This window comes from Lepisosteus oculatus, chromosome 11, assembly GCF_040954835.1.
Source record: "Lepisosteus oculatus isolate fLepOcu1 chromosome 11, fLepOcu1.hap2, whole genome shotgun sequence".
NCBI lineage: Eukaryota > Metazoa > Chordata > Actinopteri > Semionotiformes > Lepisosteidae > Lepisosteus > Lepisosteus oculatus.
This window is the reverse complement of record NC_090706.1, coordinates 7719265-7742275: the sequence shown is the minus strand read 5'-3', so window position 1 is coordinate 7742275 and position 23011 is coordinate 7719265. Positions and strand designations below refer to the sequence as shown.

Here is a 23011-nt window from a genome sequence, read left to right as displayed (position 1 = left end):
TGCTTTGTGCTTAAAACATTAATAGACATGTAAAGTCTATGATCATTATATTGTTATGCTCTTGCTTTCGATTTTGTTTTTATTATTAAATAATATCGATCTGGAAACGAATACCTAAAAATGTGAATATGGGCTCTCGTGTTGTACCAGCGGTAATTTGGAAACTGGTGTCTCTTCACCAATGAAAGGAGTACACAAGCAATACATTTTCGAGAACATGATTAAACATTAAAAGAAAACACCTAACCCAATGAACTAACATAGTAACTCCTCAAATGTAAGACTTTATTCGAGTAAAGGCTGCAACGTCAGGGGTCAACTGATCAAAAGATCACAACTGAAAGATCTGGTGGTCGTGACTTTGCTGTTTTGTAAAGACGTCACATAGTAACGTCACAGCCAGGAAAAGAAGGCGCTATATTGAAATATATTGAAACATCCACCCCACCAGAACAGACTCGGAAAACAAATCCCCCCCCCATTGTTTTCATCACAATCAGGAGCTCAAGTACCGAGTTAATTGGTACCTGTAAACTTCCTTGTGGGTAGTCACGTGATTACCCGAAAAACGAGGCTCTATATCCCGGGAATGAAAGCAGCACAAACGCAGCACTAACGATTGAGACCGGTCCGGTTCCCCTACTACGTTGTAGCAGGGCTGGGCAAGGTCACCCCCTGAAAAAGAAGACGTTATATCTAAGGAACGGAAACAGCTGGGAAGTTACTTTCAACGGCACAAACCGCCACAAATGCAGCACTAACGAATGAGGTGGGTTTCATCGTTTGTGCTGTCTTTAGGGGGACAACTTCACGGAGCTCTGGGAACCGTGTTCAAGTTGTTGAAAAGCAGTGCTGGCAGTTAGAAACCCAAGGCGCGTTCAGAGCTGGCGAACGGGTCTCCACACCTATTGCTGTAATACAAATCCCCCTTTTCTGACCACCCCAATGTGCTCACTGTGCGCAACCTCCCCTCTTACTAACTTAAAGACACCTCCTTTTCTGTGGCCTGTGCACTGTTAACAGCTACGGTGCTGTTGAAACACCTCCCGGATCACCTTTATTCTTAGCAGCGCCTCTTGGTAACGCACGTTTCTATTGTACACAGTTCGAAATACTGTGAAAATATACATCATTCAGCACCAAAAGAGTAAATCGCTGACGATCACATTGGTTCCAGTAAAGTCATTTCAATACATGAATTGTAGGTGGTTTATTCTCATCATGAGATAAAGCTCCTGTGACTGTTCCTGCTCTAGTCTTCCAGTGATCACTGACCCACAAACCACGTGTGTCACCTCACAGTCCGAGCCTGCATTTCCTCACAGCGCGGGCTCACAAGACAGCCGACAGCCAAGACTTCTGCTCCACACAGATGACATGACACTGCCGCTTTGTGGCTTCGACAAGCACAGTTGCAATCAGCACCTGTATTTGTATCATTGTCAGTGACACAGAAGAAACACGACCCACTGTGTAAACATCACCTAAAGCTTAATGAGCGCTAAAAAACCCAACTTTCAAAATCAAGGAAATCCACCTTTATTAATCCATATAAATACATCACTAGATAACTTTCTTTATTTGAATTCTTAGTTTTTAAATAAAAATGTGTTCATTTGTCTTTTAAATACAATAATTGCATTTCTAGAATGTTTTTCATCATAAGGTGTCCAAGGTATGGGGAACTGCAGATGAATTCCACATAAGGAAGAACTGTCAAATGTGAAGAACTATGAGAGCCACAGGAATCACATGCAGAAGACTGTCAAAAAACTGGAGACATCTTTGACTAATCTCCCCAGGTTAAGCAGGTTTGAGATGTTTTGAGAAACATGCAGTCAGCCCCCTCTCTTCCCCATTCTCCAGGCACAGTGCTGAAATTTGTTGCACAAAGAGACTAAATCCTATAGTTTACACCTGGATGTACTTTGTGCCATTGGGGTTTCTTACCTTGGTAGGTTTCCTGTGGTTTTAACACTACATCACTGTGCTTTATCACACTTTTGCTATTGTGTGACACAGTTCGCCAGCAGCCACATCACCCTGCAGCCCAGCAGGTGTGAGCCTGGTCAGTCCCTGGATGGGTGACCTCCTGGGAAAAACTAAGGCTGCTGCTGGAAGAGGTGTTAGTGGGGCCTGTGGTCCATGTGGGTCCTAATGCCCCAGTATGGTGACTGGGACACTATACTGTAAAAAAGACACTGTCCTTTGGATGAGAAGTAAAACCAAGGTCTTGACTCTCAGTGGTCATTAAAAATCCCAGGGTGTTTCTCGAAAAGAGGGTTTACCAATCATGGCCTCCTAATAATCCCTAATCTATGAATTGGCCTCATCTCTCTGTTCTCCGCCCCACTAATAGCTGTTGTGTGGTGAGTGTACTGGTGCACTATGGCTGCCGTTGCATTACACAGGTGGTGGTGGACGGGAGTCTCCATTACTTGAGTGGAGTGTCCAGAAAAGCGCTATGTAAGTGTAAGGAATCATTATGATTAGTATTAGAAGTTCACCTTTATAAGGGGACTGCTGTATGTCACACTGCTTTCTGTTCCTTTTAGCTCTGCATTCAACACTATCATCCCATAGCTCCAAATTAACAGAACTCCTGCCAGTGGATCATCAACTTCCTAATAAACAGAAGGCAATGTGTGGGAATGGGCTCTTATTTTTCAGACTGCTTACCTGTGAACACTGGTGCAACTCTATATTCTATATTCTCTCCCCATTACTGTATTGCCTGTGTACCAGTGCCCATTCCTCCAGGAACCCCTCTGTCACACTACTCAAGTCTGCAGAGGACACCAGCCTGGTGGATCTTATCAGCAATGGAGAGGAGAACATTACAGAACAGGTACAGAAGGGAATTTGGTCATCTGGTGGCATGATGTGTACACAATATTCTGCTCAGCAGTCTCAGAACAGTGGAAATGTTAATTGACTTTTGGGAAAACCATCCAACCCCCCCACCCAGAAACTGACAAGGTTGTAGAGAGTGTGGTGGAGCCTTTCACGTTTCTAAGAATAACCATCTCTAACACCCTCAATTGGGAGCAAATGTTATTAGCATCACAAAGAAAGCACAGCAGAGATTGTATTTCCTGTATCATCTGAAAAATCTCAATGTTTCCCTGCCTATTATCATTCAGTTGTATAGAATACCATTGAGAGTATTCTCACAGTTTCTATAACTCTTTGGTTTGAAGTCTGTCCACTCTACAGGCAAATTGCAACACATTGTCCATTGTGCAGAGGGAGTCATAAGCTACCATTTACCATCTATTGAAGACCTGTATAAATTCAAGCTAAAGAAGTGAGCAGAAAAAGTTGGCAATGATTCAACTCATCCAGAACACCACCTGTTTCAAATATTCGCCTCTGGGAAACACTACTGGTTGATCAAAATAAAAACCGCCCGGCATCTGAACAGCTTCTTCCCAGTGACCTTCAACCTCCTTAACCAGAACACATGAGTACAGGATACAGTGTGTATAGAATTATAGGCCTGTGCATGTTCCTCCTGTAAAGGTTATATGTATTATTGAATTATTTCTGTTTTTGCACCAAGACACCAGACCAAAATCCTTGTGCATTTTACATGCCCGACAAAGAAAGTGATTCTGATTCTGATTCTGATTGCTCTCTTCACAGGACACAAAGGGGGAGAAGAGTCAGGGGAAGAAGCAGGTCAGACGTTCTGGTAAGTGTGTTCTGTTTGTAGTCTATTCCTCTGTGGCATACATGTATTTGGAAATCATTTGCTAGATTGTGCTGGAACTTCATCATAAGCGGAATCAGTGTGGACCAGATAGTTGTGACTTGGGCAGCCTGAGAAACCCCTATCTCTCCCATCCAGAATCCCCTGTGCAAATGAAGTATGCCGGTGGCATAATTCTGTTTTCACCGCACCACCTGGCATTCAATTACATGGTCCTGAACTGTCCTGTTCACTCTGCTGGGGCAGGGCAGTTAAGCCTCTGAAGAGCAGAAAATCTTGGTGAGGTCGTGGAGATGTGAGGAGGCTGGTGGCACAGATATAAGTTGAGGTCGACCTTACCATCGTGTACTGTACATCGTCCCTTGAGGGTGCCTGAGTATCAGGGACATCTTGCCCTGAGAGGGTCTCACTTTCAGAGACATTCTTCTTTGACAAGGGAGAAAATGTCCTCTGTTTGGGGTGGAAGAACCAGTAATAAAAGGCTTTGATCAGCAAGCCCAGCAGGTAGGCAGAGGACAACACAGAGAAGAGAGGCCCTGCATAGGCCTCAGTCAGAACGCAGTCCCTGTAGTAACCCCAGGTTGCCACCAGGATAGCACTGTCTACGAACATGAAGGAGTGGTAGATGACGCTCCTGCCCCTGGTCTTGCCGTCTGCAACATTGAACCAGCTGAAGTACCAGATGAAGGCCACTGCAGCACGGTACAGCCACTCTCCTTGCGCGTTGTCCATGAACTGGGTGTTCTGGAGCCAGGCCCAAACAAACAGGGCTAACCACAGTGCCAGGAAGTGCAGAACCAAATACCGTGGGAAAACGGAGGTGAAGACGGCCACCGCGGCCACACGCGGAGCGATCAGCAGCAGGTTCCACAGGAAGTAGACGACAGAGGAGCTGTAGCCCATCTTGGCCTTTTCAGGCAGGAAAGAGCGCAGGGAGTGGTGGTAATCCCGCAACCCCGAGGCAATGGAGATGAAAGATGCAGCCATGCTGATCCCTGGAGGAAGACAAGGAGGATAAAGGGAAACTTTGGTTGAGTGTGGAAAAAAACCATCCAGGTTATACCCAGATTATACCTGTTCCATACCTGTACAGCACAGTGAAATAACCATGACTCAGTGTCTGTCCCCACACCTGCCCCAGTAGTGCTGGGCACAAAAGGTAGAGGCCTGTTTCTCTTATTAATAAGGACACAAGGAAGCCACATGTCAACTACACTGCTGCTTGAGTAACTACCACCTGCCTGGGAGTTACAGCATGTCAGAGCAATGATTACTCCAGACGTGCTGGATTTCATTGCTTCATACACACATTATAAAATGAAACAATACTAACATACTTTATATGATTTAGATAGTGTGCATTTTTATACTTAACATTTTAAGTTCAACACTAATAAATTTCTGTTATTGCATTTACAGTGCGTCCATCCCTCATTAGAAAGCCACTTATGCCAGGCAGGGAAGATCTCAAGTCTCTCAGATGCAAAGAGCACAAGGCAGGAATACACTCTGGGACATCAGTTGAGGTTAAAGATAAAGGGTGGGCATTTTCTCCTGCATCTTCCCTTAGAACTGATCAATTCTGAACACTGCTGAAAAAATGCTCCATTATTATCAAGCTGCCTTGATGAGGTTAGGCAGTGGATTCTTTGTATGTTTCCTTTTATAACTATGAACCTGCAGGTAGATTTTACTGATACGATGCCTGATCTTTTATTTCAAAGATAATGGTCTTAATTTAGTCTGAATCATCAGCATTAGGATATTGCCACTCAGCTGGCAAATTGGAATTAAGTCTGTTGTTTTACTCTTGGCCAGGGAACTAGATCAACGTTACCTTTTTTTTTTATTCAGTAAGCGTGCACAGATGCTGGCATGAAGTTAAAACCATTGAGGAAATCAATCTTTTTGCCCTTACTCAGTAGAAGATGTACAAAATCCTTCAGCTTCATAAACCTGAACATCAGCCGTTTTTGACTTATTTGTTTTAACTCCGTTCTGCTGTCACTCTGCCGCACTCACACTGCACCACGCTGGCCTGGTTGTTGCGGATGATGATGTAGAGCATGAGAGTGAGCTGTGGGGTGCTCTCGAAGAAGGTCTCGAACAGTCGGAGCATGCTCAGGTCGTGGGTCTTGTACACGGCATATTCCGAGCCCTGCTTTCTCTTCCACCACACTTGGAAGCCAAGCTCAATGGCCGTTATGTACCTGCAGGGAGAAGAGCAGCAACATACTGGATAGTATGTTACTGTCCCAGTGTCGCAATGCACTGCCCCATGCACTCCTGCATTTCTCCCCCGCCCTGTACAACCACTGATCTTCCTCCTGCTTTGCAATAATCATGCAACTTCAGAATGCTTCTAATGTTAGCTGCCCTACTATTATTGTAAAATTATAAAACTGCAGTGGGGAACTCTTCTCATCACGTGCCACTAGTTGTCACTTAGCATCCGCTCTTAACTGGGCTGATTGTTTTCTGACGTCTGTTAAAGTAAAATAAACATATTCCAGGTTTTAAACAGGCACTGAATAGGAACTACAAAAACTGCTGGAATAGTCATAATAATACAGACCTCATGAATAATCCAAGCTGGAATATGTGCAGGAGATTCAGGCAGCAGCGTCCTCGGCCTCTCAGGAGGAAGTCTTCCGTGAGCGTCAGGGCTCTGAAGTTCTCCAGCTGCTGGTCGTACCTGTACCACAACCAGCTGAACATCTGCACGACGGCGGAGGAGACCACAATAATGGCGACCGTGGCTCCAAACCAGACATAGTCCCCCCGCGAAAAAAAGTCCACCGCCACCCAGACATCGGATCCCAGGTCGAAGAGGAAAGTGCACACCCCCAGCAGGGTGAAGAAGAAGTCCAGCCACGAATACTTACTGAACTGGGAGCACTCCATCTCGCGGCTGCCCTCGTTGCGCAGTCCTTTAAGGGCCCTGGCGATGCCCACCCTTTCAAGTCGTTAATAAATCATATGTAACAAACGCGAACAAACTTACTATTCTCTTTACTGTGCTGAGATCCTTTTAAAGATTTAAAAATTAAGGGGTCGTGCTCGATTTTCCCCCGGTAAGCCTCAGGATCGCAGGAGAATCCAATAAAGTTCTTCTCTTGCCAGGATGCAGTCCGGGTAGCAAACAGCAAGCAAGTCCAGCTAAAGTACCTATATTGGAAGAGCAACTTCCTCCCTTTATAGGACGACTGGCTGGTACAATGATAGACAACAGGTTCTAAACAACTAGCACTGACTACAGCGAGTCAGCAGACCTGTAATTTGACAAAACTCAGGTCGTTTTTTTTAGTGCAACTTTAAGCTCCACCTTAAGGGTCGGTGCTAAGTTTTGAAGAGCCATCGCATTCAAGTGTCTCATATGTGTTGGCCGATAAAACATTAAAAAATGTGTTGGCACATTAAAAAATAGTCTAGTATAGTCCACAGGTCACAGGAATCATCGATACTGGTTAAAAGCTTAAGTATTCAGATCAACAAGAGAGACATGCATTGTTTTGTCCAACAAGAATATGAAAAGGGAGCTAAACAAGCGCAAATAAAAAAAAATGCAAACTGAATGTTTCCCCATATTAATTATTTTAGATGATCTTAATTGAACTAATCACACTAGATTATAACCACATTGGGGCAGGAGTGGTTAGAGGGTTCTGCACTTGCGGAAGGCTGGTGGTTCAAATCTAAGGTGAGACACTCATTGTACCCTTGTGTAGAATACTTCACCTGCATTCACTGCATTAAAATACTATCCAAATAAATGGCTCTATTCTCGTGTGTTGAACCTGAGGAATTAAAAGCAGATCTTAGCCACATCATTTTACTACATGTTTCCGAAACTTGGGGACCCACACTTGTGCTTTCATGCATGATCTCCAGCCCTGGTGCTGAAGAGTCACACACCTGCTGGTCTTCATTCCTGCTGAGTTTAATAATTTCACTGAACCTCAATGGAACGAACAACTTACATGAATGGAATATTTAAAAGTTTTTAGTTTTTTTTCTACTCAGATATTTGAGATTATATTTTATATATAGAATGCAGTAGTTAAAAGGCAACATATAACATGGTCAAGAGGTGAAAATGATCAAACAGTTCAAACAAATCCAGTTATTAAGTCAGTTAAGGGCTCAGTCGTGTTACTGAGATCTCGGCTGGACCTAAATCCAGCATGACTGGGAACCCTGTTCAAGATGTTGAAAAGCAGTGCTGGCAGTTAGAAACCCAAGGCGCGTTCAGAGCTGGCGAACGGGTCTCCACACCTATTGCTGTAATACAAATCCCCCTTTTCTGACCACCCCAATGTGCTCACTGTGCGCAACCTCCCCTCTTACTAACTTAAAGACACCTCCTTTTCTGTGGCCTGTGCACTGTTAACAGCTCCGGTGCTGTTGAAACACCTCCCGGATCACCTTTATTCTTAGCAGCGCCTCTTGGTAACGCACGTTTCTATTGTACACAGTTCGAAATACTGTGAAAATATACATCATTCAGCACCAAAAGAGTAAATCGCTGACGATCACATTGGTTCCAGTAAAGTCATTTCAATACATGAATTGTAGGTGGTTAATTCTCATCATGAGATAAAGCTCCTGTGACTGTTCCTGCTCTAGTCTTCCAGTGATCACTGACCCACAAACCACGTGTGTCACCTCACAGTCCGAGCCTGCATTTCCTCACAGCGCGGGCTCACAAGACAGCCGACAGCCAAGACCTCTGCTCCACACAGATGACATGACACTGCCGCTTTGTGGCTTCGACAAGCACAGTTGCAATCAGCACCTGTATTTGTATCATTGTCAGTGACACAGAAGAAACACGACCCACTGTGTAAACATCACCTAAAGCTTAATGAGCGCTAAAAAACCCAACTTTCAAAATCAAGGAAATCCACCTTTATTAATCCATATAAATACATCACTAGATAACTTTCTTTATTTGAATTCTTAGTTTTTAAATAAAAATGTGTTCATTTGTCTTTTAAATACAATAATTGCATTTCTAGAATGTTTTTCATCATAAGGTGTCCAAGGTATGGGGAACTGCAGATGAATTCCACATAAGGAAGAACTGTAAAATGTAAAGAACTATGAGAGCCACAGGAATCACATGCAGAAGACTGTCAAAAAACTGGAGACATCTTTGACTAATCTCCCCAGGTTAAGCAGGTTTGAGATGTTTTGAGAAACATGCAGTCAGCCCACTCTCTTCCCCATTCTCTAGGGCACAGTGCTGAAATGTGTTGCACAAAGAGACTTAATCCTATAGTTAACACCTGGATGTACTTTGTGAATATTGGGGCTTTTCCAATATTCATCTTACCTCGGTAGGCTTTCCTGTGCTTTTAACACTACATCACCGTGCTTTATTACACTTGGCTGTGCTTTTGCTGTTTGCCATCGTATGACACAGTACATCTTTATAAGGGGGCTGCTCTCACGCTATCAGTTTCCAGGGCGTTCCTCCCTTTCCCCGTTGTGCACGTGCAACGTGTTCAAAGAGTTCGGAATTCATGAGCGCATCAGCAGCGCACAGCAGCAGCATCAAGGAGGGCCTGCTGCTAACGCCAACCTCTGGAAAACCACTGTTTAGTTCCCAGAAAGGTCAAGCTTGTCTGCTGACCATGTCCTGGGGTCAGTAGCTGTGAAATGCAGGATACCGGTGGTCATTCTGGCAGGCGAAGTAAGCGATCAGCTGGCCGTTGCAGATCATGAGAAACAAACCGCTCCCTTCCCAGGAAAGAAGGGAAAAAAACAGTCAGGAAGGAAGTCGGGAAGGAGTAGTGAAAACTCACAATGAAGGGGGTGAGACGCACAGTCATTAACGCTCTTGGCCTTCTTTTTAACCTTTAGTTTGTAGAGGATATTTGCCCCAATAATTGTGTTACTTATTTTCACTAATTTTCCCAACCTGTTACAGTTAAGAGTAGTGATGTTACCAAACCAACATGTGAGACAGGACATTAAGACACTTTCAAGAAATGACTTAGCAGACATGTTCTACCTTGAAATTCCTAAGAAAAAAAGAGTCTTAAGGTTTTTTATGTGAAAAGCAAAAACTTTTTTACAAAAACAGAACTTCCGTATATCAGGGTAAGTTCCTGACTGTCACTGTAAAAGAAAATCATTTGTTCTTAGCTGTCTGGTTAATTAACAGAAAAATTGGATAAATTCAGACCTTCTGACTTCTGCTCCCTGCTCCAATTATTTAATGGAATTAATGCTAATTAATAATAAGCTTTGAAATCACTGCTTTAAGCTTTCAAAAGACTTATAGAAGTGCATTTGTTCAGTCATGTAGATGATCTAACAGAAGTTAGTCCCTTGGAATTTCAATCAGCTCTCAACTTTGTAATGCAGCCTCTTTGTATTAGAAATTCCCAAGCAGCAAATCTAATCAAATCACTTCTTGTGTACAAGACAATTTAGTATTGCTGTGGAAGGCAGCATGTTTGCATGCTACGCAATTCTGTTTTATTGTACTTCTGTATATTAAGACATTGAAATACTGTGAAATGGAAAAAAATTGCATAACATATGAAAATACCTGAGGAGCCCATGTATTAATTAAAGCAAAATGTTTCCTGCCACCAAAGTTCCTACTTCGAAGTCTAATAGCTAAAAAACCAACAGTATGTTGAAAATTGTTTTTAAAGTTGAAAGATAGATTTTGAACATTAAACGTAAGATATCCTCATAGGTTTGTGGGGGAAAACATGCACATGAACAACAGAAATCAGTCAGACAATGATTTGCAGAAAATGTTAATGCATATTAAAAAATAGAGAAATGTGGCCATGAATTCATCTTTACGAAACTGAAAAGTGAAAAAGATGTAAAAGTGAATAAATATCTTGTGTTTTCATAGGACTGTTTCTGAAAATCAGGAACTTAAACAGAAAATAAAGATGTGTCTCATGTACAGCAGAATTGTTATTGTTATGTTGCTAACAAACAGACTTACCTAGTGCTAGCCACCACTGCCACACGAGAGGAAACTCTAACATAACTGGAATACCAACCAAAAAGATGATTACTGCACAGTATGAACAATCAAAAGTCTTGATATACCTGTGAAACTATTAACTTTCCTTTAATACAGGAGTCTGATGCTTTCTAAAATAAAACAATTTGGAAAACGGGGATCAAGAGTTAAAGTTAATAACAAGTATTTGGAAATAGCAGGGGTTGAGGAAATTGTGAAATAATTCTATCCTCTACTTGAATGCCTGTTGTACTTAAAAGGAATCCAGACTCTAACAGCATTAGTGACGTGCTGATGTCAAGTCAAGCATATTTATTTCACGAACTAAGGTGTGGTTAAAAACATGCTTGTGAGCAATTTAGCATCCAATGATTTCCAAGAAGCACATGTACAGCAGATGATTTCCATTCAACAATGAACTACAGCAGGCAATTAAGTTTTCACTCCACGGGCATAATGCACATTTCTGCAGCCCTGGATTTGATGGGTTTTTGACATGCCCAAGCCTGTTTGAAGACTGATGGATATTATTGCTCCCTTACGGGTTTTTTATGTAGGTATGTACAAGTGAATGCTTCACTGTCAACCTCTGGTTATCGTTTTTTGTTCTGCTATTCCTGTATATGAGTCTGTGCAGGCAGGGCTGCAAGATGATGACTCAGACTCAGTGCGGTGAGTGATCAGACCTGTGTGCGTGTTGTAGGTGTGTGACAAGAAATCAAGTGTACAAAAAATGCATTATATGCAAGACAAGACTCCAATTATATGTCATTTTCTTGATGCATTTTTCGTGCATTTTAATTTCTTGTCACAGTGTGGAGTCCAATTGGAGGTCTTTTCTTAATGCAGTCTGGGCGCCTCACCTACAGACGTCAGGGCAATGTGGATCAGAGTGACAGTGAAGGCGTAGTCCCACACCCATCTCTTCACCACGGCGGCAAACAGCAGCCCACTGCTGAAGTAGGTGAGCTCCATGGACAGCAGGTTCACTGCAGCAGAGAGAGAACAAGCAGCAGCTATTTAGACCCAGGGTCAGAAATCTCACATGGGCTCTTATCAACATCCCTCAGGAAAGCCATGCTGGCAGTAGCAGTTACCACCTTGCATCAGCTCTCAGAAGCTAATCAAGGCCAGGGCAGGTCAGTACTGGGATTGGACAACTCCAAGGAAAAGCCTTAGAGCCCCTCTGGAGACCAGCTTGTTTTTTTAAAGAGTCTTACTCAGTCAGTAAGAATGAATGTGAAATTGCCACAAGGTTCCTTAATTGCTACAAGTACTACAATGACGTGCCTTGTTTTCAGATGGTGTCATTTGAATGACAGAATTTAAATCCATGTCAAAATCGAGGTGGTTCTGTAATTTGTGGTGGTGGAGTCACTGTTCCATCTGGACCAGAATTTCCAAACCAATGACTCAGAATTGAGGACGTTGCTGTTCTTGTGATGAAAGGCTAAACCAAGCTCCTGACTACCGGACATGTGAGCACAGAACACATGGCAACTTGGAAACACAGGGCTATCGTGCCCTCTTGGTTTGTAGACTCTGATCTTCCTGGGGTTCCGCCTTCACTTTCAGCTGAGCGGAAGCAGCGAGTCACCCAGGTCGGGCTGCACCTCAGTGGGGGAGGCAGTAACTCCTTCCCCCCGTGTGTCAAGTGCTTTGGGATCATTTGGGATTCAAAAGTGCTCAACACATGTAAGGAATTATTTATTATAGAACTGGAAAAAGCGACATCAAAAGACAAAACAACAGCAACGCTACCCAGATATTTAGAGCTGGACTCCGAGGGCTCGGTCTTGAAGTCAAACGGAATGAGTCCATCGAAATGGTCAAGCCTGAAAGAGAGAAAATCAGAAACATGCCAAGTACTCGCTTGCACGACTGTGTCGCTCTCTCTGCTCAGAGCGTTGTCTACTAATCAGTTCATTCAGGGGTGGGACAGTGCTGCACTGGTTAGCATGAGAGCAGAGGCCCGGGTTCAATCCCTGAGGTGCTGTCTGTGTGGAGTTTGTACGTTCTCCCTGTGTTCATGTAGGGTTTCCTCTGGGTGTTCTAGTTTGCTCTCACAGTCCAAACAAATACTAGAGTCATCCTTGCACAGGGGCTACGCTAATCTCTGTATCGTTCCAAATGTAGTATATGTGCTGCCAAAGTGTACAAAGCCATACAAGCAGGTTAATTGCCTTCTGGGATTGAATGTATGCATGAATGCCCAGGTATGAATGTGTGCATGTCTGTGTCTGTGTGTGCTCTGCAAGGGACTGGTATAACAGCCTCACTGCACCTACTACTTTCCAGGGATAGACTCTGGTTGCCTTGCCACCCTGACTTGGATACGTGTTATTGAATGTGACATGCTGATGATGAATGTATACATATCAGATACACTAACTGACCATTCCATCAAGGAATAAGAGACATGCTGGTCACCAGGAAGTGTGCAATAGAAGGACACCACTGTTGTTATGGTACAAAGCTAATGTACCAGTAATGTTTTTCCAATTCCCTCTTCAGAGAAGTCAATGTACAGTATTTATTTTTTATTATTGTTATTATTATCATAATATGCATAATGCGGTTGTTCAGTGCACGTTCTATTACAGGGTACTATTTTACATAAAAACACTCAGATCACGAACATGTTCAGATATGCGACCAGAAATTAAAGAAATGAAAAATGTCTCGTGAAAAGACTTGTGATTGGAGAAGACGCACAACCTTCACAAATCTATCGTTTCTTTTAGAATAAAAAAAGGTAAACCATTTTAGGCTGCATGCGCCCAGTTCTGATGTCATGTTTAATTATTTGTTTGCTTTGTCTGGGTCACATACGAATGAAACCATTTCCTGGTGTCATCTGCGTTTTTAATCCATCACCACGTGCTCCGCGTGCAGCGTCTTCGTTCGGCTCGCTAGACAGGTCGTGTCCCACTACTGCCCCCTGTAGGCACTGCGACATTTTTTGTGTCCGCATTTGTCCAAAGAGACTGTCATCTTCGAGCAAGTCGAGCAAGTAAAAAAAGTCTTACTTGAAAATACCGAAACAGACGCTGCCGATCATGTAGTAGACAGTGTAGAAAATGACCAAACACAGAAGTAATTGCAGGAGTACAGTCTAAAAAGAAAAATGCAGTGCATTATTATTTTAGAAATATAAAGCATCCGTGCTCATCTCATCCCTTAAAGGGTGAGGTGAAGATCAATGTAAATACTATTTTCTTTTCTTTAATTATTGCATTTGTGTTTATGTTGTTGTAGAATCAAGCTTTTTTCAAATGCTCATGAAGAGAATTTCTGCTCAACAGTGCAATTTTTTAAAATGTGTAAACTGTCCGCTATGATAGCATATCATTTAAAAGGTATTTTTTTCCTGCTTAAACACTTAAGGAAAAATCAGAACCAGGATTTTATGAAACAGTACAGAGTATTTTAATAGACACTGTTACTTATATATCTGGTTATAGATTTAGAGTACATTTTCAGAACAGTACCTTGGAAACCCATATAAGCAATGTAAAAGGCGAATTTCAAACAAAGTAAATGCCAATTTAACATGCAGATTATTTCAATCATCCTTAAAATACGTATTTTTCATCCATAGTTGAACAGGAAATAAAACCGTAAAACCATAACAAATCAAACTATATTCTGTGAAGGGCTTGACCTGTTCCTACAGCTGTTGAACAGAGTCCTGTTTAATTGTGTAATACTCACATACGCTCAGCATTTAATACATATATTCCTAAAACATAATTAAAACAGAAATAAAAATTCAAACGTCGTTATCGAGCTAACAGAGAATGCCTATTATTAAATTAGGTTCCGGAAACTTTATTTTCACGTGGCATTCATTCAGATACTTTATACATTGTCTTGTTGTTGTTGTTTTTTCATTGCTTTCTTTAAAAACGTACGATAAACCGTATACACACGGTACACCGCTGTGGCAATGCCAAAGGTGATCAAGAAATGCGAATCGTTTCACCCAAGAGCACAAATAATACCAAGTACAACATAAAACAGAGAAAAAACCGCGAGGAAAGAATTAACTTGTTAAACGTACAGTGAAGCACCTTGTTAGCACTGATCCCGTTAATAACAAACGTGACATCACAAGACACCTTGTGCGTTGCGCCAAATCCATAAAAACGGCACAATTTAAAACCCCAGAGATAGGAATACGCGCCTTTGTAATACGTGTTCCATACCTTGGTGTCGGCTATTTTCCCTTTGAATGCCATAGGTGCACAGTCTGTTTTTACCGGACCGACATTCGGAGCTGTTCCTATGTTTTTCCCCCTATTACTAATACCTTACTGTGCCGTGCCCATCACGATCTCCGATACTCTCTCCCTCCAGCGCTGTAAAGTGGAACTACAGGGTTTAAAGGCGCAGGGGTGTCCTTTTTACCCCGTCGGCATTGCTACCTTTAAGAAACGGGGGCAAAACCCACGAGAGAGCGCCTGATTCAGACACATTTTACGAAGAACAAATAAAGATATTAAGGTGTCCAATTCCGTGGAATAGTGCCGTCACGCTAGATGCACAGCTCCCAGGTCTTCTGGGGCTGGAGCTTCTGAACACAACGGCACAATGTGCATTATTATCGAACCTTAATAGACTCTTTTAAGCGCTGTTATAACTGAAGTAAAGAATGGAGAGAGATATAATTTTGTTATCTGCCTAGGAGAATTGTAGAAAATATAAAAACTGTAGACTGCTTAATACTTTTAGATGACCTCTACAGTTTAATACAACTAATGCGGGGGTGACAGACTATTCATTAGCTGGTCACCAGCAGAGAAACAGCGAGTTTTCACCCCTGACCCTGTGTGTAGAATCAAAATATCTGTGTTTACTGCGGGTCTGCTGGCCGGTACGTTCGCTATTAGCACTATCCTATTACAATGATATTCATAGCAGAGTTCAGGCAATCGCTGATCATACGAGAGAGGATTTAATTACGGCCGCCTTTATCATTAAAGCGACATTACACCAGCGGGCAAAAGAGACAAGTGCCGAGCACCTCCGCGTCAGGCATGAAGACGAAGATGAAACGAAGCATCCGAGCGGCGTTTCCAAGGTTAAAAGACAAAAAAAAAAGGGGGACCCCCCTCCTCCTCCTCCCCGGCCCCCGCAGATGCACGCCCCCGCCGCGCGCAGGCACCCTATCCCCGCGCGCGGGCCGCGGAAGGTGTAGTCACGTGTGCTGTGGGGCGAACTCGCAGGCAGGAGGAGGAGGAGGAGGGGGGTGTGTTTGGGACCAGTACACGGAGCTGGGAAATGCCAAGGGTTTACATAGGGAGGCTGAGCTACCAGGCTAGGGAGAGGGATGTCGAGAGGTTCTTCAAGGGATATGGGAAGATACTCGAGGTCGACCTCAAGAACGGGTAAAGGAAAAAAAAAATATGTAAAAGAACCAAAAGGAAACTTTAACAGGAGGCCAGTCGATAAAGCACCGTGTAGCCTCGGCTCTGTAGTCGTTGTCATAGTGCACGGTGGGCCTCTCGGTGCTGCGACGGAGTTTTCCGAGCCGCCGCTCGGGCTGCGTGAGAAATAGTGAATGCAATTAATTTTTTTTTTTGCAGGTCGATCCGAGCGGCTGCCGTGCCGGCTGTCTGCGCCGCACGGTGCAGCCGACAGCGCCGGTGGGAGGGCGCATGCGTGCGGGGCTCCGGGCTGGAGTCCTCCCCGGTCCGCTTCGCCCCGGCGCGGCTCAAATCGGGAGGAGAAAACCTTCTGAAGGGCGTGGGAGGGAGGGGGCAGCGGTTTTGGTCTTGCGACCACGATAGTTCGTTTGGTCCGTGCGGTTTGAGCCCGGTCGGGTTGTGTTCTGACCCGCTGGCGTTGGCGTAGACACGGACTAGCGGTTCGGTCGGAATGAAAAAAATATAAATAAAACACGAACACGTTTTCGCCGGTGAAAGTGCCACCTCTACACCTCCACCAAGCTCATCCCTCCATTTCTCGGATTTCGCTTCTGTTTCCGACCGAACCTCCCGTCTCTGCGGGAACCCACCGCTCTTGCGGGGACGGTGTCGGATAATAACACTGGCAGGTTCTCTCTTGTACAGAAAAGCAAAAGTCAGCCCTTCCTGAAACCCCCCCGTGTTTTCATCCGGGCCTGTCTCTCATGCAGGTACGGGTTTGTGGAGTTTGACGACCCCCGCGACGCGGACGACGCGGTGTACGAGCTCAATGGCAAAGACCTGTGCGGCGAGCGGGTCATAGTGGAGCACGCGAGGGGCCCGCGCCGCGACGGCAGCTACAGCTCGGGACGGAGTGAGTGCGCGCGCTCAGTGCCCAGATTATTCTGATGATGATGATGATGATCGTAGTGTTTTAGTTAGTTTTTTTTATTTCAAGTGTAACACTTCAATGCTTTGAACGTGCAACTATTTTTTTTTTTAATGAAGCAAATATAGCCTGGCTAAAACAACTACCAACAACATAACGTCGATTCTGACCATGTGTATTAAATGTATTAAACTCGTGGAGCGAGTATAAAAGCTTTTTTTTTAAAAGCAATAAACTGGGGGGAAAAATATTTGGTAGGAAATTTGTTTAAATCTTCCAGTTTAAACTGCTGTATGCCTGTGACTCATAATTGACCAGCCTGCTAAAAAAAATAATAAAAATAAGCCAGGTTGAGTTATTACACCTGTGTTTTGATATCAAGTGTTCTTTCTGAAATATTTTGATCGATTTGAATGGCATCTTTTTATTTTATCGTTTATTTGATCTTTTTTTTTGTAATGTGACTGTGATTAACGCTAGAGATTTAACAAAGAACCTCGATGTTTTAATTGAAAGAGTCCTTTGAGGCTAAGATGACTGACTGCCTGTCCCAAAAGCTGGCCTTGGGCTGCCTTTCCATGAGTGTGGCTCTTTGACCATTGTGGGCCCTTGGCTGACCCAAACAGGAAGCCATTGTGAAGACCGCTACCTTTTCCCATTAGACCTGGGTGGTGAGGATTCCATGGGGGTAGAGACAGATGTGGTTAAACTGAAATAGGTGCCTGAAAACTCTTTTTTTTTTCCATTTCCGATATTATGTTCAAATGTACAGTAACTCACCGTAAGTACTTAAAAAGTTGGCTAACAGTGAATAAAACTGGTTTATGTTATACTTTATTAACAGATGCTTTTGAAAGATAATTTAATGGTTTTACATCAATGCACATAGTTTATAGCCATACAGCACCTGACACGTTTTGTAAACATATGATGCATGTCTTAATATTTGTGTATTGTTACTCTAGAGTCTGTGGGAGTCCACTTTTGTTATGATTGTGCGCACAAGTTAAGATAACCGTGCGACACTTTAATCCTAGAAGGCAGGGAAGCTCTGATTGTTGCTTTGTTTCTCGTGATGCTGTTGTAATTGAGCTGCCTTTTCAGATGTGAGGACACACATAGAGTATAAGCAGGGGATGTCTTGAACGGGTGCCCTCCCGGGTTGGCTGCTGAACCGGTGCCTGTCTGTGCTTGTCACCTTGAAGGTGGATATGTGTATAGGCGCAGTGGGAGAGATAAGTATGGACCTCCGACTCGCACAGAGTACCGCTTGATAGTGGAGAATCTGTCCAGTCGCTGCAGCTGGCAGGATTTAAAGGTACTGTACTGCCTGAGGTTAATTATTAATTACTGTATGAGGGCGCTGCGCATTCTGAGGGGAGCTTGCATGGTTGGGGGTGGGGGTGGTGGTGGGGGGGGTGCCTACAGGGCCATATGGGGTTAATGGGTTGATGAGGATTATTAGGGAGATCAGGGCACTTGTGGGCACATGGTTTAAGTGGGCAATTGCTGACAACTACTGCTGCTCTGTTACAACCCATCCACCCTTTTACTAACCACTTATCCATTACAGTGCCGCACAGTGCTTGCCTATCCCGGCAAGCAACGGGCGCAAGGTAGGATATACCCTGGACGGGATGCAGGGCGCACACAGACACACACACGCACACACTCACACCGGCGCTGGTTTCCCCAGAAGCCAGGTAACCTACCGGTACGACTTGGGACTGTGGGAGGAAAGAGAAGTACCTGGAGGAGCTCCAAGCTGATAGCACCCCAGGTTCCGGCACACTGTAAATCTGAGATTAGGTGATTGCATATAGGATGATAATCAAGGTAGGCGCTGGATTCTGGCACTAGTAGAATGAACAAAACAAGCGTGGGCATCAAGCAGTCCTGTGATCTGCTCTGCTTTAGGATTACATGCGCCAGGCTGGGGAGGTGACCTATGCCGACGCCCACAAGGGAAGAAAGAACGAGGGAGTGATCGAGTTCAAGTCCTACTCCGACATGCGGCGGGCCCTGGAGAAGCTGGACGGCACCGAGGTGAACGGGAGGAAGATCCGGCTGATTGAGGACCGGCCCGGGTCCCGGCGGCGCCGCTCCTACTCCCGGAGCCGCAGCCGTTCCAGGTAAGTGAGCGCGGTGTCCTTGGAGCGACGCGGCCGTGTCGCAGTAGTGAACAATGGTGAACGGCCATCAGGGCACGGCAGGCGTGCTGTCTAACCAAATTCCATCAGTCTTGCCATCGTATCAACACAGGAAAGAAAGGGGGGAAAAAGGAAACCAGAGGTGTGAAAGAGATGGGGAAAAAGTAGCGAAAGGCTATAAGAGAGAAGTATTTAAGGTCTCTCGTATGTCTGGATCAGTCTACAAGCTCTTCACGAAGTTTAAAAGGGACTGTCAGGCAAAATAAAATTTTGCATTTGAGCCACAGAGGGAAAACCTAATTTTTTGACTCATCTGCCCAGAAGTCATCCTGCCAGCAGTCATCAGTGGATCGGCCTGGTTCTCTTTGGCAACCTTGTATGGTTGCATGCTCAGCACTGTGTTGCATGCACACCTCTGGCGAAATCCCAGCACTGGTGCCGGAAGAGGTGTTAGTGGGGCCAGCAGGAGGTGCTCACCCTGCAGTCCACGTGGGTCCTAATGCCCCAGTATAGTGACGGGGACACTATACTATAAACAGGCGCCGTCCTTCGGATGAGACATAAAACAGAGGTCCTGACTCTCTGTGGTCATTAAAAATCCCAGGGCGTTTCTTGAAAAGAGTAGGGGTGTAACCCCGGCGTCCTGGCCAAAATTTCCCATTGACTCTTACCAATCATGGCCTCCTAATAATCCCCCTCTATGAATTGGCTTCATCACTCTGCTCTCCTCCCCACTAATAGCTGATGTGTGGTGAGCGTTCTGGCGCACTATGGCTGCCGTCGCATCATCCAGGTGGGGCTGCACATTAGTGGTGGTGGAGGGGAGTCCCCATTACCTGTAAAGCGCTTTGAATGGAGTGTTCAGAAAAAACGCTATATAAGTGTAAGCTATTATTATTATTATTATTATTATTATTGGTGTCCTGCGGACGAGCCCCATCTCCACTGTCCAGCATGGCAATGGGAGCGGTGTGGTCTGGGCTCTGAGGCTTCGCTGCCTCTGGACCTGAACAGTTTGCCACCATCAATGCAGAGACACTCTGCCCCTCCAGTCAGTGTTAAGTGTCCTGTGAAGCACCACAGAATCGCAAAGTTCAGAGATTGAATTGATCTTGATTAGTGGGCATGTCAGACGAGCATATTTGCAGATTTGATTCACCATGCGCAGGACACGGTCCCCCAAAAAAAACTGTAAGGTTGTATATAGATTGGAAACTAATAGACTCTTGATATACTCTTGATTTCTCCAGGTTACCAGAGGGGGCCAACTTGCATTCTTTATCTGTTATGGGATTGTAAAGCGACTCGATATTTGGTTAGGAAAGTCATTGTGGAGAGTAAGTGTACCATTGTGGTGAACGCTTGACGTTGCAGTTGAACAAAGAGGCCATCCTTCCGATCCAGGCAGGATTGGGGGTTTAACGTGTGCCCCTGTCCCGAAGCAGGTCTCGCTCCAGAAGCAGGCGTTCCCGCAAGAGCCGGAGCCGCAGTGGGAGCAGCAAGAGCAGCCGGTCGAAGAGCCGGTCGCGCTCCAGGTAGGAGGATCCATTCGAGAGGCAGAGCGGGCATTGGAAACGTCAAGCCTCAGGCCATCCGCACCCCCCTCTGGCTTCAGCAGGCTAGCTTTGCCCATTCCAGCACAAAAGACAGGAAGTATGTCAACACGGTAATGAATCCAGATCCCCCAGTTTTTCCTCTCTTATACAGTAGGTGTGCAACTCGATCTGTATCTGAAGCCTTCAAGAAAGGCCTTCCGTTTTCATTTCTAGTCTAAGCTACACGCAGAACGTATTCTCTCTGAACCTTTGCATTGTGCGCAACTGTTTGTTTTTCCCATTTGAAACCCCGGATCTAACCTTGCTGAAGCATCTAGTGTAACTGTTAAAAATCCCCGGATTTGCAAAACTCTGAACAGGGGTGTTCAGCCCTTTCTTGCTAGAACTGCTCTGTGAATGATGGAAGATGTTTTATATCTTTTCACGAAGATTTGATGTTTTTTGGTGTCATCAGTGGGATCATCTCTCCCCAGCCTGACAAAATAAAATATCGGTCTTTTCTTGAGTTCTGTATGTCATCATGCGTACGAAAGGGTTTTTCATTTATTGTTTTCAAGGTCCGCCTCCCGTTCCAGGAGCAGGAGCAAGAGCCGCAGCAAGAAGAAGGGGAAGAGCCGGAGCCGGAGTCGGAGCCGGAGCAAGGGGGAGGACAAGGAGGGCAGGGAGCGCAACGACAAGGGGCGGAAGAGCCGGAGCAAGGAGAAGAGCGTGAGCAAGGCCAGGGGGCGGAGCCCGGAGCGGAGCCGCAGCAGGAGCCGAACGCGGGGTAAGAACCGGAAGGAGAGCCGGAGCCAGAGCAGAAGCAGGAGTCGGAGTCGCAGCCAGAGGAGCAGGAAGAGAGGCAAGCAGGACAGCAAGAAGAGCAAGAAAGACGACTCCTGCTCCAGGTCGAGGTCCAGGTCGGCGTCCAAGGAGAACAAGGAGCACTCCAGGAAATCTGTCTCCAAAAACCCGGAGCCCAAGAGCGACGGGGAAGAAGACGCCCGCGCGGATCGCAGATCTGGGTCTCGATCCCGCTCTCGATCTGCCTCGAAGCCCGAGATCAAATCCCGCTCGGCTTCGGCCTCCCCCTCCAAGGCCAGGTCTCGCTCGCGATCCGGGTCCAGGTCCGCCTCCCGCTCCCGGTCACGATCTCGCTCCCGGTCCTGATTTGCTCCTGTTTTTTTCTGATCTTGGAGTGCGTTTATACTCTGCTGTTGGGTCTTTAAAGTTTGCTTGCTGTTTGTTCTAAATTTCCATGCATTCACCCCTGCTGCATTTCTCTTTTAAAGCTTTCTTTTATGAATAGTGTTGTCTCCGTAGCGTAGTGCCGAGATGTTCGTAAAGCTGGGTTTGTCACGTGGATTGATCACCCTGAAGATCAGAAGGCGTTGGCAAGAGAGTTTCCTTTCAAATAAAAAGGCCTTTCATCTAGTAACCCTGGGTATTTTTCAAGTTGTAATTTCAGATGTCCCTTCTTCCCAAGAGCGCGGTGTTGAGATTTTTATTTCCATTACCTTTCTGCCACTGGTACTGAAGTTCCCCTTTTCACTTTTAAAATAAAATTTGTATTTTTGCCGGATGTTTGTGCTTTTTTTTCTTTTGTGCAGCATTTATTCTTTGTTGTGGTCACCTGGCAGACCTGTCATTTCTTTACCAAGTCTCCTTGAGCTCTTTGCCCAGCTGGACAGAACCCCAAATGTCCATCTTTCCACAATTGGGCAACATAAGAACAATCCTCTGAGCAAAGAGGAGAGAGCTGGCAAAGGGGCACTGCTCTAACCTTTTCCATCCAGTGCTCCAAGACAAAGCATCTCTTACAATGGATAAATAGAGACCTGGGTTTTCCATTAAGAATGTCAGTGACTGATCCGTCTGTCTCCTGAAACGAGAAAGGAATCTGGCTAATCTTGGCAACATGGCTGGGTGGCTTGCTCCACTTAGAAAACTGTGTGCAGGAAGGTAAAATCGCAGTTCCTTGGAATTAAGGATGCGATGCACGTGGTGGGCACCAGAAGAGGGTGCGAGGTTCAAGCTGGCCTTTGATCTGCCCAGGTCAGCGATTGGTTTACAGAAGACCAGCAGCCCGGGCTAAAGTGGGCGTCCTGTGATAAGGTGCACACCAGGGCCAAGAGCTGGTGGCAACAGTCCCTTCGGGGTGAGATAGGACTGCAAGTGAGACGTCGGGGCTGCAATGGGGAAGAGCTCCAGGTGTCTCAGCTCTTCGATGCTATGCTCTGGTGTTGATATAGTGAAGTCAGTGCGGTCTGGCGACACTTTTGCTACTTGCACTCGGAAAAGGCAGTGCGTGCATCAGGCG

The 23011-nt window shown here is 45.1% G+C and overlaps 3 protein-coding genes and 1 non-coding gene across 7 annotated transcripts; 1 reads left to right on the top strand and 3 right to left on the bottom strand.

Moving 5' to 3' along the window:
• Nucleotides 1-1523: 1523 nt before the first annotated feature.
• On the bottom strand, nucleotides 1524-7030 carry LOC138241829 (XK-related protein 8-like). The gene is made up of 3 exons (XM_069195732.1): nucleotides 6288-7030; nucleotides 5705-6039; nucleotides 1524-4782 (listed from the first exon to the last, which is right to left on the bottom strand). Exons 1-3 carry the CDS (start codon nucleotides 6614-6616, stop codon nucleotides 3914-3916), a joined length of 1533 nt encoding a protein of 510 aa, XP_069051833.1. The 5' UTR covers nucleotides 6617-7030; the 3' UTR covers nucleotides 1524-3913.
• A 1263-nt stretch (nucleotides 7031-8293) lies between these two features.
• LOC102691542 (putative transmembrane protein 244) lies at nucleotides 8294-15907 on the bottom strand. 3 transcript variants are annotated; one of them, XR_011191025.1, is made up of 7 exons: nucleotides 14918-15013; nucleotides 13739-13824; nucleotides 12471-12544; nucleotides 11573-11698; nucleotides 10689-10733; nucleotides 9048-9454; nucleotides 8294-8507 (listed from the first exon to the last, which is right to left on the bottom strand). XR_011191025.1 is itself a non-coding variant. In XM_015348550.2 (6 exons), the coding sequence occupies exons 2-6, from the start codon at nucleotides 13768-13770 to the stop codon at nucleotides 9360-9362; spliced, it is 372 nt and encodes a 123-aa protein (XP_015204036.1). In that variant the 5' UTR covers nucleotides 13771-13824; nucleotides 15022-15907; the 3' UTR covers nucleotides 8606-9359. The 3 variants fall into 3 exon arrangements, 2 of the variants coding, with proteins under 2 accessions (XP_015204036.1, XP_006631340.1); XM_015348550.2 differs by lacking the exons at nucleotides 8294-8507; nucleotides 14918-15013 and adding an exon at nucleotides 15022-15907 and having other exon boundaries at nucleotides 8606-9454; XM_006631277.3 differs by lacking the exon at nucleotides 8294-8507 and having other exon boundaries at nucleotides 8606-9454.
• Nucleotides 12766-12867, bottom strand: LOC138241913 (U6 spliceosomal RNA). Its single transcript, XR_011191203.1, has one exon. It is a non-coding gene; the product is annotated as a U6 spliceosomal RNA (small nuclear RNA).
• A 15-nt stretch (nucleotides 15908-15922) lies between the features above and the next one.
• srsf4 (serine and arginine rich splicing factor 4) lies at nucleotides 15923-22273 on the top strand. Of its 2 annotated transcripts, none has more exons than XM_015348546.2 (6): nucleotides 15923-16099; nucleotides 16849-16991; nucleotides 18212-18324; nucleotides 18924-19138; nucleotides 20599-20691; nucleotides 21270-22273. In XM_015348546.2, the coding sequence occupies exons 1-6, from the start codon at nucleotides 15993-15995 to the stop codon at nucleotides 21859-21861; spliced, it is 1263 nt and encodes a 420-aa protein (XP_015204032.2). In that variant the 5' UTR covers nucleotides 15923-15992; the 3' UTR covers nucleotides 21862-22273. The 2 variants fall into 2 exon arrangements, with proteins under 2 accessions (XP_015204032.2, XP_015204033.2); XM_015348547.2 differs by having other exon boundaries at nucleotides 15924-16099; nucleotides 20602-20691.
• The last annotated feature ends 738 nt before the right edge of the window (nucleotides 22274-23011 follow it).

What these genes read in the sequence shown, in the direction of transcription:
- LOC102691542 (XM_006631277.3), bottom strand. Translation starts at nt 14,950, where the DNA reads ATGGCATTCAAAGGGAAAATAGCCGACACCAAG. An exon ending in GGAAAATAGCCGACACCAAG is followed by an intron (nt 13,825 to 14,917) that starts GTATGGAACACG and finishes TTTTCTTTTTAG; the next exon opens with ACTGTACTCCTGCAATTACT. An exon ending in GCAGTGGTGGCTAGCACTAG is followed by an intron (nt 9,455 to 10,688) that starts GTAAGTCTGTTT and finishes TTTCCTGGGAAG; the next exon opens with GGAGCGGTTTGTTTCTCATG.
- LOC138241829 (XM_069195732.1), bottom strand. Translation starts at nt 6,616, where the DNA reads ATGGAGTGCTCCCAGTTCAGTAAGTATTCGTGGCTGGACTTCTTCTTC. An exon ending in CAGCTTGGATTATTCATGAG is followed by an intron (nt 6,040 to 6,287) that starts GTCTGTATTATT and finishes ATTGCAAAGCAG; the next exon opens with GAGGAAGATCAGTGGTTGTA. An exon ending in CAGAGTGACAGCAGAACGGA is followed by an intron (nt 4,783 to 5,704) that starts GTTAAAACAAAT and finishes TGGAACAGGTAT; the next exon opens with AATCTGGGTATAACCTGGAT.
- srsf4 (XM_015348546.2), top strand. Translation starts at nt 15,993, where the DNA reads ATGCCAAGGGTTTACATAGGGAGGCTGAGCTACCAGGCTAGGGAGAGG. An exon ending in GAGGTCGACCTCAAGAACGG is followed by an intron (nt 16,100 to 16,848) that starts GTAAAGGAAAAA and finishes TCTCTCATGCAG; the next exon opens with GTACGGGTTTGTGGAGTTTG. An exon ending in GCAGCTGGCAGGATTTAAAG is followed by an intron (nt 18,325 to 18,923) that starts GTACTGTACTGC and finishes GCTCTGCTTTAG; the next exon opens with GATTACATGCGCCAGGCTGG.